General features: G+C 40.9%; 1 protein-coding gene across 2 annotated transcripts in view; it reads left to right on the top strand.

Annotated features, from left to right (window-relative positions):
* Positions 1-13,920, top strand: part of slco3a1a (solute carrier organic anion transporter family member 3A1a) — a 50,381-nt gene that overhangs the window by 21,300 nt on the left and 15,161 nt on the right. For both annotated transcript variants that reach the window (XM_077567575.1, XM_077567574.1), the window contains exon 2: positions 520-976. In XM_077567575.1, coding sequence (XP_077423701.1) covers positions 685-976 — 292 coding nt within the window. In that variant the 5' untranslated portion in view covers positions 520-684. The remainder of the gene's footprint in view (positions 1-519; positions 977-13,920) is intronic.

Genomic DNA, 13,920 nt, shown 5'->3' with positions numbered 1-13,920 from the left:
ACATATCTTAGCTATCTTTTCTATCTAGTCATCTTAGCTATCTTATCCAGCTACCTTATCCAGCTAGCTTAGCTATCCAGCTGTCTATCTAGCTAACTAGCTATTTAGCTATTTTACGCACATATATTAGTTATATCATCTTAGCTATCTTATCCAGCTACCTTATCTATCTAGCTGTCTTTCTAGCTATCTTATCTAGCTAACAAGCTATCTAGCTACCATATGCAACAATCTTATCTATCTTAGCTATCATACTATCTCGCGATCTTATCCGGCTACCTTAGCTATCTAGCTGTCTTTCTAGCTTTCTTATCTTGCTGTATTATCTAGCGAACCAGCTATTTAGCTACTTTATGCAACTATCTTATCTATCATACTATAGCTAATAGTATAGCTATCTAGCTATCTTATCCTACCTATCTTATCTAGTTGTCTTGCTGTTTTTCCTATCCTATGTAACTATCTTAACTAGCCATCTTAGCTATCTGATCTATCTTACCCCTGTGGTGTTGTTTGCAGGTGAGTGTCCTGACCACCCTGGAGAGGCGCTTCAACCTGCAAAGTGCCGACGTGGGCGTGATCGCCAGCAGCTTTGAGATCGGCAACCTGGCGCTCATCCTGTTCGTCAGCTACTTCGGGGCCAAGGCTCACCGGCCCCGTCTGATCGGCTGCGGGGGCATCATCATGGCGCTCGGCGCCCTCCTCTCCGCTCTACCCGAGTTTCTTACTAACCAGTACGAGATCGGGGACACGTGGAGGACTGACATGGGGCGGGACGTTTGCTCCAACGCCAGCAGCAAGGAAGTCCAGTTAGCCGAGGACGCCGTTTGCGCAAACAGGACTAACACCAACATGATGTACTTGCTGCTGATCGGGGCTCAGGTCCTGCTTGGCATCGGAGCAACGCCTGTGCAGCCCCTGGGGGTGTCTTACATTGACGATCACGTCAAGAAGAAAGACTCCTCTCTCTACATAGGTAAGCAATAAGACGCTGACACATCACACATAGCACCGTTCACGCTAGCGCTACCCAAATTCTCTCATCTAAAAGAGTACCGTGACGATTTTCCCTTCCCAATCTCCTGCTACCAAAAGTGCAATGTTTGCACAGTTTTGAGTCCACACTCAATGCTCCCCGGTTGCCTGACATCCAAGCACAGGTCCGTCTGTGTGAGTGCAAGGTGAGCACATTTTTAATCTCGCTAACGGTGGTTTGAGCGGCAGCGCAGGCCAGATGCGGGTTCAACGTCTTTTGCTCGGCTCAAGCCCTTCTCAAAGGCGAGACGCTGCTGATGCGACTCTTCAAAAGGCCTTCCAAGTGCTTGCAGTGCACATTTCCTAATGCTCGACCGCCGGTTAGGGATGCTGCTATGATGTTTATCTTTGTTGGTATATAAAAGGTAGCTTGAACCCGAAAAGCTGCAGCAGCATTACTGCTCTTTTGCAAGCAACAGTAGCCAGGCACAATGTACATACGCTTTATTTTCTTACACATCTTCAAGTGGTTTGATAGGTTCACTTGCTAGTGTAGTAGCGTGGAACGGACTGGAGGATGTCAAAGTTGACATCCGGGTCTAATATTGGGATGCTCTTATGTGCCAAATACTTCGAATAATACAGAAACCGAAGATCACGATACTCTTAAGACTGTCAACTGTATACTCCTCAACTCATACCAGCATGTTACAAAAAAAAAAAAACAAAAAAAAAACAATTACCATGTGAGGGAGCGTTGATGGTTTGAGAATTGTTGCTATTTGCAGTTGTCATTGGTCCATATCCAACATGAATTGCAGGCGCAACCGCACCACTTCCCTATATGCATTCACCGAACCCTTCTATAATAAAAAAAAGAAAGAAAAAATTGGAAATTTAAAACTGGTGAACAAAATGAACAGGGAGTGTTGCCTTTTCATCGAATCGGGCTCTTTTTTTTTACCTTGAATTCAGAAAGCGTTGTGTTCTTATATTCCCCATGTCTATGCATCTTGAGGAAGTTGCACTGGAATCGGATTGCTTAGTTAGGATGCTGACTCGAATCACTCAACTCGCCTCCATATTTATAGAGCTCTTTAAAAAACAAACCTAGCGCTGTTTTCTTAAGATGGAACCCAGGGGCAGCAGATATAATGAAAACAGCAGAGGCCCCTGAATTGAACCCTGTGGAACACCATACAGTAAATTCTGTCCCCACAGCTTTGTGTGAATGAATTTGATTTAAAGGATGCCAGGCATTATCTCCAGTATCATCACCGCAGTCCAAATCCAGCGTGTTGGACTGGCCTGTAATTTGGCACGTCAAGCCTGGAGAGGAGAAGAGATGCATCGGCGGCACTGCTGTTTGCTATCGCTTTGCAGCAGAGACAATCGGTGGCTCAATTCAGGCCGGCACACACTTCCTTGATAGCGGCGACGTGCTGTGCGCGGCCACCTTTCTGTCGCCCCGATGCAGATGTGGGCTGCCAACAAAGGCAACAGTGTCCTTGTATAATCTCAACTCCAAAGCCGATTTCCTCAATTAACATTTGTTGCGTTTGTTTGTCCTGAACGTGATCTTGTTTCACAGCAAACACCTCACGCGTTTCGAAGTGCCAAAAAGGCCTTGACATTGTGGCGCTGGGGCGGTTTGCACTTTACAGCAAGGAAGTGGACTGGGAGTGATTGGATTTTGGCAGGCGTTGGGTCCTGTCCTCCTTTGATAAGCTGGCGGGCTTTGGAGGAAAAACAAGCGGTGAGCAGCGGGGAACAATGTGGTATTGAGTTGTGCTCAGCTGATCGCCCTAATCCCTCCGCTGCAGGCATGTCATGTGGCACCAGCTGCATGAATGGAGGAGATTGTCTGAAATTCTGCAAGATTTGCCTTCACAGGCCCACAATTTATTTGCATTATTCATCCGGTTAGACCATTTGCTTGTTTCCGGGAGATTTTGCATACGTCCTGCAGACTCGGATTTCACCGTAACCTAAATGAAGACTTGACATGCGCTAGAGTCGAGCCGTATTGGTGGATTTTCAAACAATAAAAGTTAATCCACACATCATCTGACTCGCGTTACATCCCTGCAGCGCATATGATTTTAAGAGCGCTTTGAAGAAAATTGGAGGGAAATTAGATAGGAAGAAGCTCTTTGCATGTGAGCTTCACTTCACACACGCTTTGCAGACAACTGCACCACGTAGGCAAGACTGCGTAGAGTGTGTCTACTCGTCATCTCACTAAACACAGTATGAAAAAGGGCTGCAGCCTGCAGCTTTCGGATATTTTAAGAATTGAGTATCCCATTGTTGAAAAACTATTTGACTTGGGGTCGCCGTCACATTCTACTGTTGAGCCTCTTCGTATATGGCTTTCAAATAGAGGTCCTGGTCTGGTGAGTGACGTGGGTGCCAGAGAATGAGAGCGTATTTGTGTAGTAAACGTGTGTTGGCCATCGTAGATGTGCTGTTGTGATACACATTGCACTTTTATCTTCCTTGTTTAGTGTGGAATTATTTGGCAATTTGGGCACTCACTGTCATCTTAAGACATTTTGTTTCAACATTTTGTGGCGCATGCGACTGCAGTTGCATTGATACCTGTGAAGCTCGAAGGAAGAGATTTTGCTTTGACCTTTCTTGTAATTGAATTGAGTCATTCGATGAATCATTTTAGCCCTAGTGGACAACCGCTCCAAACTGTGAAGAGCTGTCTGCGTTATGGAAAAGCAAGATAAGCCAAAGACGAAGGGATTTACACCGGAGTGACTTTATTACGTATTGTCAAAGGTAGTCGGTACAAATAGTTGTGGTTGAGTTGGATGCAACATCTTTGGAGGTTCCACTGCATTTATGGTTCAACAAGTTTGCTGCTTTTCTCCAAGCTCATTGTCACCTAGCAATGTGTTGCAGCTCAAATTAGAGACTGGGTCTAAACGCGCGGGTGAGAATTGAAAGACTGCGCCAGAGACACGTCCTGCCTTGTCGGAGTTTGGCTGTTTGCAGTGAGCTCAGAGGCCCCAAGACGAGCCATAATTGCTGCGCCGGGCAGGAATGCCAACCAGCTTGCCCATGTTGCTGGATCCGAGAGGGCTGGGTCGTGCGTGCATACCACAAAGGCTTGTGAAAAACAACTCCGGAGGCTTTCCACCGCCTGCGTCTTCAGTGCGCACTGCCGAAAAGCGCCGTTTAATTAAACAATAGTAAAACAAGCTCCAGCAAAGTCTGCTCAGCCTTCTCAAGACGTCTGACTATCAACTTCCTTGTACGACCGCCTCGGCCTTTTCAAGGAACTCCTTTGCACCTCTTTCAGAATGTTTTGCTTTGTTTTTCCCAAGTCGTGATGTCTGCTCTCCTCTCAGGCTGAGGGGAATAAATGCGATTAGACAGTCTGCGTCAACAGGAGCTCCATTCCCACTGCTCTATGACCTTTCAATGTCCACTGCTAATTTTGGCTCTTCCCACAGGACCCCGGCCTGCATAAATATACGCACACCGAGAGTGGTTTTACAGCGACTCTGTGACATCAGTCTGCCGTGACGCTTTTAAACAGCTGAGGGAACGTTCATGAAAGTGTAATGTACAGTATGAAGAGCCTTATGGTATCGCACATTACGGGATTGGCGCAATGATTAATTCATGAGACAAATTGCTTTTAATGCGAAAACCATGAAAAATGTAAACATATGGACACACTTGTTGCTTTAAATGATATGAAAAGAACGGTCAACCCTTATGTTGGTGCTCAAACGACACAACCGAGCCCAACTGGACAGTGGTGAAAAATATACGGTCAGTGACTCACTTGACCCTTGCAGTTACCAACCCACCAAAATGCCCACTGATGTTGTGTTCTTGTGTTGTCACCGACTCACCAAACAATGTTTTCAGGCTCCAAATACTGTAGCGTATTTTATTTTTAATTTTTTTTTACTGAACCGCAAACATGGCGATTGTCAAAGGAAAAAGCGGAATTGCCTGCTGTCGCTATAAGGGAAAAAATGAGTGGATATTTTGAAGAGGCTGTTTGTTTTGTGCAACATTCTAAAAACATGTTACTTAAGTTGTTGTCTTGGGATTGACTGGCAACCAATCAAGGGTATACCCCCCACCTCTTGCCTCAAGTCGGATGGGATTGGCTCCAGTTACCTGTGACCCAACACCAGGACACGCCGTAAGAAAAGATGAATAGCTGGATATATGGATGGATGTTGTAGAGCTAAATACAGTTGAAGATCAGAAGTCCAAAAATGCTGGTACACTCGTCTGAAACATTTTTCCCATGGGAAATGTATTCCAATGTCAAAATTCTCAACCTCAAAAACATTTAACTTTTTTAAAGTAACAGTAACATTAGTCCTAAAATATACTAAATACGCTTCAAAACATTTACGCATCAATTTGTTTTATATGCCGCTTGTCCTCATGAGGGTCACGTCTAACTGGAGCCGAACTCAACATACTTTGGCCAAGATCTGACCTACACCGGCAACTGGTCGCCAGTCATTTATGAGACACGTATAGACAAACAACCATTCACATCACGTTAACATTTCTGACAAGACCATTAATAGCATGTATGTATACATATATATATATATATATATATGTATATATATATATGTATGTATGTATGTATGTATGTATGTGTATATGTATATGTGTATGTATATATATATATATGTGTGTGTATATATATATATATGTGTGTATATATATATATGTATATATGTGTGTGTATATATATATGTGTGTATATATATATGTATATATATATATATGTATATATATGTGTATATATATATATGTATATATATGTGTATATGTATATATATGTGTATATATATATATGTATATATATGTGTATATATATATATGTATATATATGTGTATATATATATATATGTGTATATATATATATATGTGTATATATATGTGTATATATATATATATATATATGTATAAATATATAGGTTTATGTTGTGACAGAGTAATTTGATGATGATTTTACATGTATTTATTTTTCGGACTTTTTACTTTTGCTCCTTACATAATGAAAATAATGATTATCTGTACTATATCCTGCTTTCTTTCCAAAAATAGACTTTTTAATTTTTCCATCCTCCACGGTTGATGATGTTAAAGATGAACATTTATTTATTTTGCGTCATTTTACAATGTGAACAAAATAATGGAAGTACGTTGTTTTGATAGCATACAATTCAAGCCAACACGATAGCTTTTGGGGGGGAAACAAAACAAAACACACACAAATGAATACTTTATTTATTCTCTGTCTGAGCACTATGTAAGTTAATATAAGAGAGCAAGTGTTGTGATTTTTTTCTTTGTGCCAAGTTATCAAAATGGGTATTGTACATAATTTGACGGCAAAGCAGAATCTTTACCTTTGTGCTTTCACTCAAGTGCTAAAGTTGAATCGCAACAAAAATACATCGTACAAGTACTTTTGGCACCTGTTAGAAGTTTTACTGCCACCCCAGTCTGACCCGAAGGTGCAATTTCAAGTGTCGTGTGGCTTGCTTTCCAGCGACTTGCCCCAACGGCAGACGAGATGGCAGACTTTTGCCCGCAAGAGCAGCTCGCCGTGCTCTCTCTCTCTCTCTCTTCTGCCTCGTGCTTTTCCACACAACCAAACCGAGAATGACAGATTAGCAGCTCGATGCAGAGAAGCACAGCAGGCCTTTGTTGTGACTCCAGACACGATAAGTGCCTCTTACCTGGAGTTTTTTTTTTTTTTTCCTTGCCAACTTGCTGCTATTCACCGTCGCGACTGAACATTTCTTCAAAGCTACAAATGAAAGCCTTTTAATGATGATACATCTCACAATTTCCACTCGGGATAAATTTAGCCCCTTGCGTTGTTATGAGGGCTCGGTGGCGGTCGTCGTCACATTGACAAAAGGTTCTCAAGAGACTTTTCATCATTCCTGCTGAAACGATCCGACTCCAAACAGCCACTGCAGCCGGGCGCTTGTATAAGCTACTTAAACTCGGCGCATGTTAATGTCATCTTGAAGGATTAGATCCTAAATGGGTTTTTCCGGGCCGTGCCATAAGCCGCATGCTGAGTTTGCCTAGCAACCCTCACTGGTTTTTACCTGAGGATGATAAACAATGTAGCAAGAAGGAGTTAGCAACTAGCGCATAGCTGTAATGATGTCTGTTTAAAGGGATACTTGACACATTGAGCCATTTTCAGCCGTGAAAAGTGGATATTTTGTCCAGAATTTTTTTGATAACGTCATTATTTTTCATGTACAAATAAATATCTTTAAAAAGAAAAATGTCCACTTGCTGCCGACTGAAGGTGAAGGCGCTGAGGAAATCGTTCACAGCTCACCTGTTTTCTGGGTTTGGTCAGCAAACTGAGCCATGATTGGTCGTTACCTGTTTCCTGAGAACGGGTGATGTCATCTTCCGTCGACATAAGATGGCTAAATTAGTTTTTAAATATATTAATTGTTCATAAAAAATAATGAAGTTATCACATTCATTTAAGACAAAATATGATCTCTTTACTGTTGAAATGTAATGCACATGACACTCAATGATCGGTTTCTTTTCGGTGGCGAACATGCGATTATTGCCAAACTTGTCGTATTTAACTCCTCCAAACCCCAAAACCTGTCAATAAGTTTCTTGATACTTTGTCCTTCACTCCCAAAAACGTATTTATACGTTTTCTCTATTTTTTTTTTATGCAAGAGCGAGGCTTTGATGCAGCTTCTGACATGAAGAGGTGGCTTAAAGCAATGGTAGTCATTACAAAAACGGCCAGCAGGTGGCAGCAGGGTATAAGAGATCAGCCAGGGCCATGTTGCAACAAGCTCTTTTTGACAGTGTCTTGACCAACACTGAATACTGGTAGCTATATTCTCATGCTAATTGCTGCAAAACGGAAACAGATACATAGACACCATTTTTTTCCCTAATGAAAGAAGAGACTCTAATCTTTATTTTGGTCAAATCCATTAAAACAGCCGGGAGCGAAGGGGGCTGCTTCAGTGAAAATGGCTGGGAGTGAATGAGTTAATGAAATCAGATGCACTCGAAATATAACGTCGTCTAGCGCAACGGGGAATAGATGAATAGATGTTGGCCGAATTCCAAATTGTACAACTCTAGGAGTCCTAGGATATACAAATAAACGCGTTAGCTTACATGGCTTACAACCTACAAAGCTGTTGCTTTGGAGGTTTGAAATGTTGTTTGATAAAGTTGTGGCTGCATTGTTGGAATCCGTTCAATTAATCAGTTTATGTTTTGCTTTTAATGATCTGAGGTGGAAGAGAAAAACCTGTCGTCGACCATCATGACCTCCCATTTTTTTAAAAGTTGCATTGATTTCTGACGGGGGCCAAAGTGGCTGTCACTTCTTCCTGACATTTCCATGATGTTTTCCCCGCCTCTATGTTGCCATCTCCGTAGCAGCAGCAGCAGCAGCAGCAGCAGCAAGGCTGATTAGCCAGAAGCCAGAAAGTGGAGCTCCAGGTGGCCTGGTGCTGCACGGTGGCAAGTATTTGGGCCAAAGCGTGCCAGTGGCACCTTTTCTCCTTCATCAGCCAACCTCGGCCACCATGCGGCTTTCTCAAGGCAATATAGGTCAGGCTCCGACACTGCTGATTAAAACAGGATTTTTGTCATCCATTGGGGGGCGGAGCATGCGGATAAGAGGTGGGAGGAGAGAGCTCGTAAGCACTGCGGCATCAGCAAGCCATTTTTGGGATTGTTTTACTATCTGCTTGAGATGCACCCATTGCTAATACCGACACGCCTCACCGCTTGGAAACCACTGTGGTTGCTTCACGGATTACGGCACAAGATGCCCACATCAGCGATGCGGCACAATGCAGTAGACGATGCATCTCATTAAATGCACTCTGATCAATACATGCGCGGTTGTTTTTGATGAACTCCGTCGGTCAACTTTGAGGTTGGCAGCGGCTCTGACAAAGTCAGTCTGGTTCTGTGGAGTAAAAGGGCTCTTCCGGGTTTAAGACGCACATTCGATCCATTTAGTTGACGGACAAATTTCATTGATACTTATCTTAGCAACTGGCGATGTAACGATTTCCAGACATCACGTTACGATATGAACCTCACAATATGATAATATTGTGAGGAGATTAGTGATATTAAAAAAGCTCACAATACTGTATAAAAAAATATATATAATTATATAAATAAATATATTTATGAAACAAAACTGAAAAACTAATTGGAAACCCCCCCCACAATATTGTTGTGTTTCGTACATAACAGCAGTGATAAAGAAATAGACTTGGCCAGTCATTTTATTTTAAATGTTTACAAGTGCGTATTAGGGCCTCGTATAAATATATATATTTTTAGATCGTGGGGGCAATATTCAGAGAAAAAGTGGCACATTTTCAAAAGAAAAAACTCGTACATTTGCAAATTTATAAAGTGGCAAATTTGCGACTTTATAAAGTGGCAGATTTGCGCGAAAAAAAATTAAGAGAAATACACATAGCATACTACTCGGATGTTTGTGCCAATACTTTTCGGTCGGGTTTTAAGTTAATTTTGTTTAAATATATATTTACTTGTACATTTTCCCCCCCAGAATTATTATTTACACATTCATACTTTTTTTTTTTTTTTTTTTTTGTACAAGTAGCTAAATTGATGGGTCAAATCTGCTGCCTTCCGTCATTCACTTGCATTTACCTAAAGTATGCGAGCTTCTGATTGGTTAGTGTTAGTCAGCTGGTAGGGGATCAGGAAGTGTTGTCACTCTAACTGCCGTTTATGACGAGTCAAGTTTAAATTAAGAATGAATCCGTGTTCATCCTGCAGTGTCCCATTAACCAACAATGAATCCTCACATTAGACTATAGCTACGCTACGTCTATTTCTCGTAAGTTTCTGACTTTTTTCCCACAAATTTGCCACTTTATATAGTCACAAATTTACACGTTTTTTTCTCTCGCAAATTGGCCATTAAAGTGGCCAATTTGTGACTTTATAAAGTGGCAAATTTGCGAGTTTTTTTTCTTCTTGGACTATTGCCCCCACCCTCTAAAAAAATATATATCTATTTATACGTGGCCCTAATACGCCGTTGTACTAATTAGCTGAGGTCATAATTACAATATACAGATAATCCAAATAGTTCATGTGATGTCAACCTCAGTGGACATAAACAACCTCCAATCACTACTAATAACACTTCATTGTGAAATGAGTCAACTTGTGGACGAATTCTAACGTGTTACGTTTCCCTTCATCTGACGATTAGCATTGGTCTTAAGCGTAGGTTTCCAAAACATGCCTAATCAAGATTAAACTGCTCTAATTAACTAACTACCAAAGGGGGGGGGGGGAATTGATTATCATGCAAGTGTTGAGATAAGCTAGCTAAGGAATTATTAATGGTATATAAATTATTTAAAAAAAAAACATATTTTAACGTGTAGTTGTCATTTTGCTACTTGCGAATTTTATTCTCCCGCCTTGCTATTTTAGCTAATCCTGGAGCTGTCTTCTCATACTGCTGGCAGTCGTCTGGTGTCTGCTCAAGCCTGACAATTAGTCGTCAGCACTCGCCGAAGAAGCTGTTAGCAGCTGCTTGCCGTCGCAAACCCGCTCTGTGTGTGTTTGTGCTCGTCGTTGGAGCAGCTGCGGCGTCTGCTGCGTCTGCTGCGTCTGCACTTAGCACGCAGCCGCCCAACAATGCGTACAGTGTGTCGCTCGGCCCCGGCCCCGGCCCCCCAGCCAGCAAACAGACGGTGAAATTTCACTTGTTGCAGTTACTGACCTGGGGTGGGGGGTTACTTTTACAGCCCAAACTGTATGTGCTTCTAAAAACGCAATTGATTTAGGTCGATTAGTACTCTTAGGTCTTCCTGACACAAGGTTAATTGGACTCAAAAGATTAAAGTAGCCTAATGGTATTGGCCTATATGGCGTAAAAGCAGATCACAGGTCGGCCGCAACTCACAAGTAAGCAATTTTGTTCTGCCAAAAGAAAATGCTGTTCAATACGAAAGTATCACATATTTAGTTGTTCTCAATCTGCATCATTGAAATTGTAATTTAGCAGCCATCTAAGGATTGAAGTGTAAAGATATGAAACGTGGGTGTTTGTGTTAATCAGGCTGCTAACTGGCCTGTGCTGACTCAGCATTTGCTCCCGTGACGTGGCCAAATGTCGCCGTAGAAAAATGTCTTTGTAGGTGGCGATGGTGGCGGCGCTCATTTGCATAATGCTCCAGTTCAGTTTCACTGCACCCGTCGTCTTCATAATGAGCAAATAAATGCCCGTTCCAACACAATCATTCAAGAGTATGCAGGTCATGTCTTATTTATTGATTGGCTTTAAATTCATACAATATGCTCTTTAAATAAGCATTCCTGGTTTTTATTTGATCTAAAGGGCTCGTTGATTTAAACCGTTCTTTTTCACAGTGTAAGATGTAGGCACTTTTTACAGTTTGTCAGTATGGAATGTGCGTTTAAAAAAAAAATATATATATATATATATATATATATTTTATTTTATTTTTTATTTTTTTTCACAGCAGGGCTTAACGATCGCTCTCTCATGCACTCTCACATTTATTTCCCTCAGTGCGTTTTTTTTTTTTTTTGTGTCCTCATACTATATAGAAGTGCATTTAACTTAAGTGAGTTTTCTTTTCATTGTCATCCAAAGCGTCATGAGATGTGGCAGCTTGGCTGTCGCGGCTTCTGAATTATACAAAAGGACAGAGGATCTGTCTGGCACGGCACGCTTTTCAAGCTACACTTCTTTTTTTTCTAAGTTAATATTATTTTGTTTCAGACAATATAAGTGACTTTATGTACATTAGAATACCTTTTTTTTTTTTAAATCACTCTACTGTAGGGATAGACTGATTATCACCCGGGCCGATTATCGGCACGGATAATTCAGCATTTTGATGAAATCGGCATCAACCTCTTTGAAGAATCATCAATTTTAAACTTATTTATTGACATTTTCAGTTAATTTTATAAAGGATGCTGTTGACCCTGGAACTCGCGGCACCTTCTGTTTTATGTTTGAAATTGTTTTTGAAATTTCAGAGCTCTTTCACTCAGGATTATATATTTGCTTCATCCAGTGTTCATTTTGACAAGAAATTTTAATTTAGTAAAGTTTTTGTCATCATTTAGTCATCTGATTGTATTTTAGTTTTAATCCAATTTTAGTCTCCGAAAATGAAGAGTAATTTTAGTCAACTAAATTGACAATTTAGTCGATATTTTCCTTCAGCATAGATTTAAACTTTTATTCAAAAAGTTATAACACACGTATTTGTAACTGTAGTTTAACACGCAAGACACATTTAACACAAAGGTGTCTTTATTAAACTTTGTGTCAATGAAACATGTTGAAATGACAGTAATATGCCGTCTTAAAACTTAGTTTCCATCCAAATAAAAAAAAGTGCATAATTACCTGAGATTAACTCATTCACTGCCATTGACGGTTATAAACGTCAAAAAATCTTTTTAATTTTTCTATTAGTCTAACATGTTTTTCTACTTTTGTTAACAAGAGTATAAAAACCTAGATTTTTTTTTATTGCACATTTAAAACGGATATAAAACTTGTGGTTAATCGTGAGTTAACTATTGAAGTCATGTGATTATTTACGATAAAAAATTGTAATCGCCTGACGCCCCTAATTTTTAATAATCATCTTGTCAGGCGATTACAATTTTTCATTGTAATTAATCGCATGACTTCACTAGTTAACTCACAATTAATCACAAATTTTACATCTGTTCTAAATGCACAATAAAGATTTTTTTCCTTAGGTTTTCATATTCTTGTTAACAAAAGTGGAAAAAAAAATTAAACTAATGGAAATAGTTCAAATGAATTTTTGACGTTTATAGCCGTCAATGGCAGTGAATGAGTTAATCTTACAGTTGCGCAATGAATGTAAACATGTTTGAACATTAAATAAAGTGCCGTGAACAATTTCCTTCCTTCTTCCGATTGGATTTTGTGAATTTTCGTCATTGTGTTGTTTTGGTTTTAGTCATTGACAAAATTGCCACGGCGACCAATCACCAAACTCTTGCTCTAACCCTGCCGCTCATCCTGCCAGGTCACAACACTTAACACGTCCGTAAAACTGCACTTCTTTCTTTTTTTATTTCGCAACCACATGTCATGAGAGAAAGTGCAAACATGTCTGCTGTTTGTTTGGGTGAGATGAGATTCCAGCAGGAAGTTTCCCGAAGGCTTCATTTGCCAAATTTTGCTTGATTTGATGCGAGCGGAAGTTTCTGAGTGTGCTGGTGGTGAAATGGCCTTTGAATGTGAGTTGAGCCGACTTTAAGCTTATTTAGGTCACGGCTGTGCATAATCAACGGCGTCACTATAGGAGGCAGCAGACGAGGAACGCAATGATTTATTTTTATGTCGTGCTTGAGAGGATTAGGTTTCCCCAACAAGAAAGCGCCGCTCACGTCCTTCTACAATTTGACCGCCAAACAACACAATATTTGGTGGACTACTGCATGCATTTTGAAGGAGAGAAAAAATGCAAATCGGAAAATATATAACAGTAATTCTATTAGAAATGTAATTTTGAACTATTGTAATCGCATTTGCAATAATTCAAAATTCCATCCATCCATCCATTTTCTTCACCGCTTGTCCTCACAAGGGTCGCGGGGGTTGCTGGAGCCTATCCCAGCTGGCTTCGGGCAGTAGGCGGGGTACACCCTGAACTGGTTGCCAGCCAATCGCAGGGCACACAGAGACGAACAACCACACTCACAATCACACCTATGGACAATTTGGAGTGTCCAATCAACCTGCCATGCATGTTTTTGGAACGTGGGAGGAAACCGGAGTACCCGGAGAAAACCCACGCAAGCACGGGGAGAACATGCAAACTCCGCCCAGGAAGGCCGAAG

This window comes from Vanacampus margaritifer, chromosome 6 (assembly GCF_051991255.1).
Source record: "Vanacampus margaritifer isolate UIUO_Vmar chromosome 6, RoL_Vmar_1.0, whole genome shotgun sequence".
NCBI lineage: Eukaryota > Metazoa > Chordata > Actinopteri > Syngnathiformes > Syngnathidae > Vanacampus > Vanacampus margaritifer.
The sequence above is the reverse complement of the archived record's forward strand: the minus strand, read 5'-3'. Positions and strand labels throughout refer to the sequence as shown.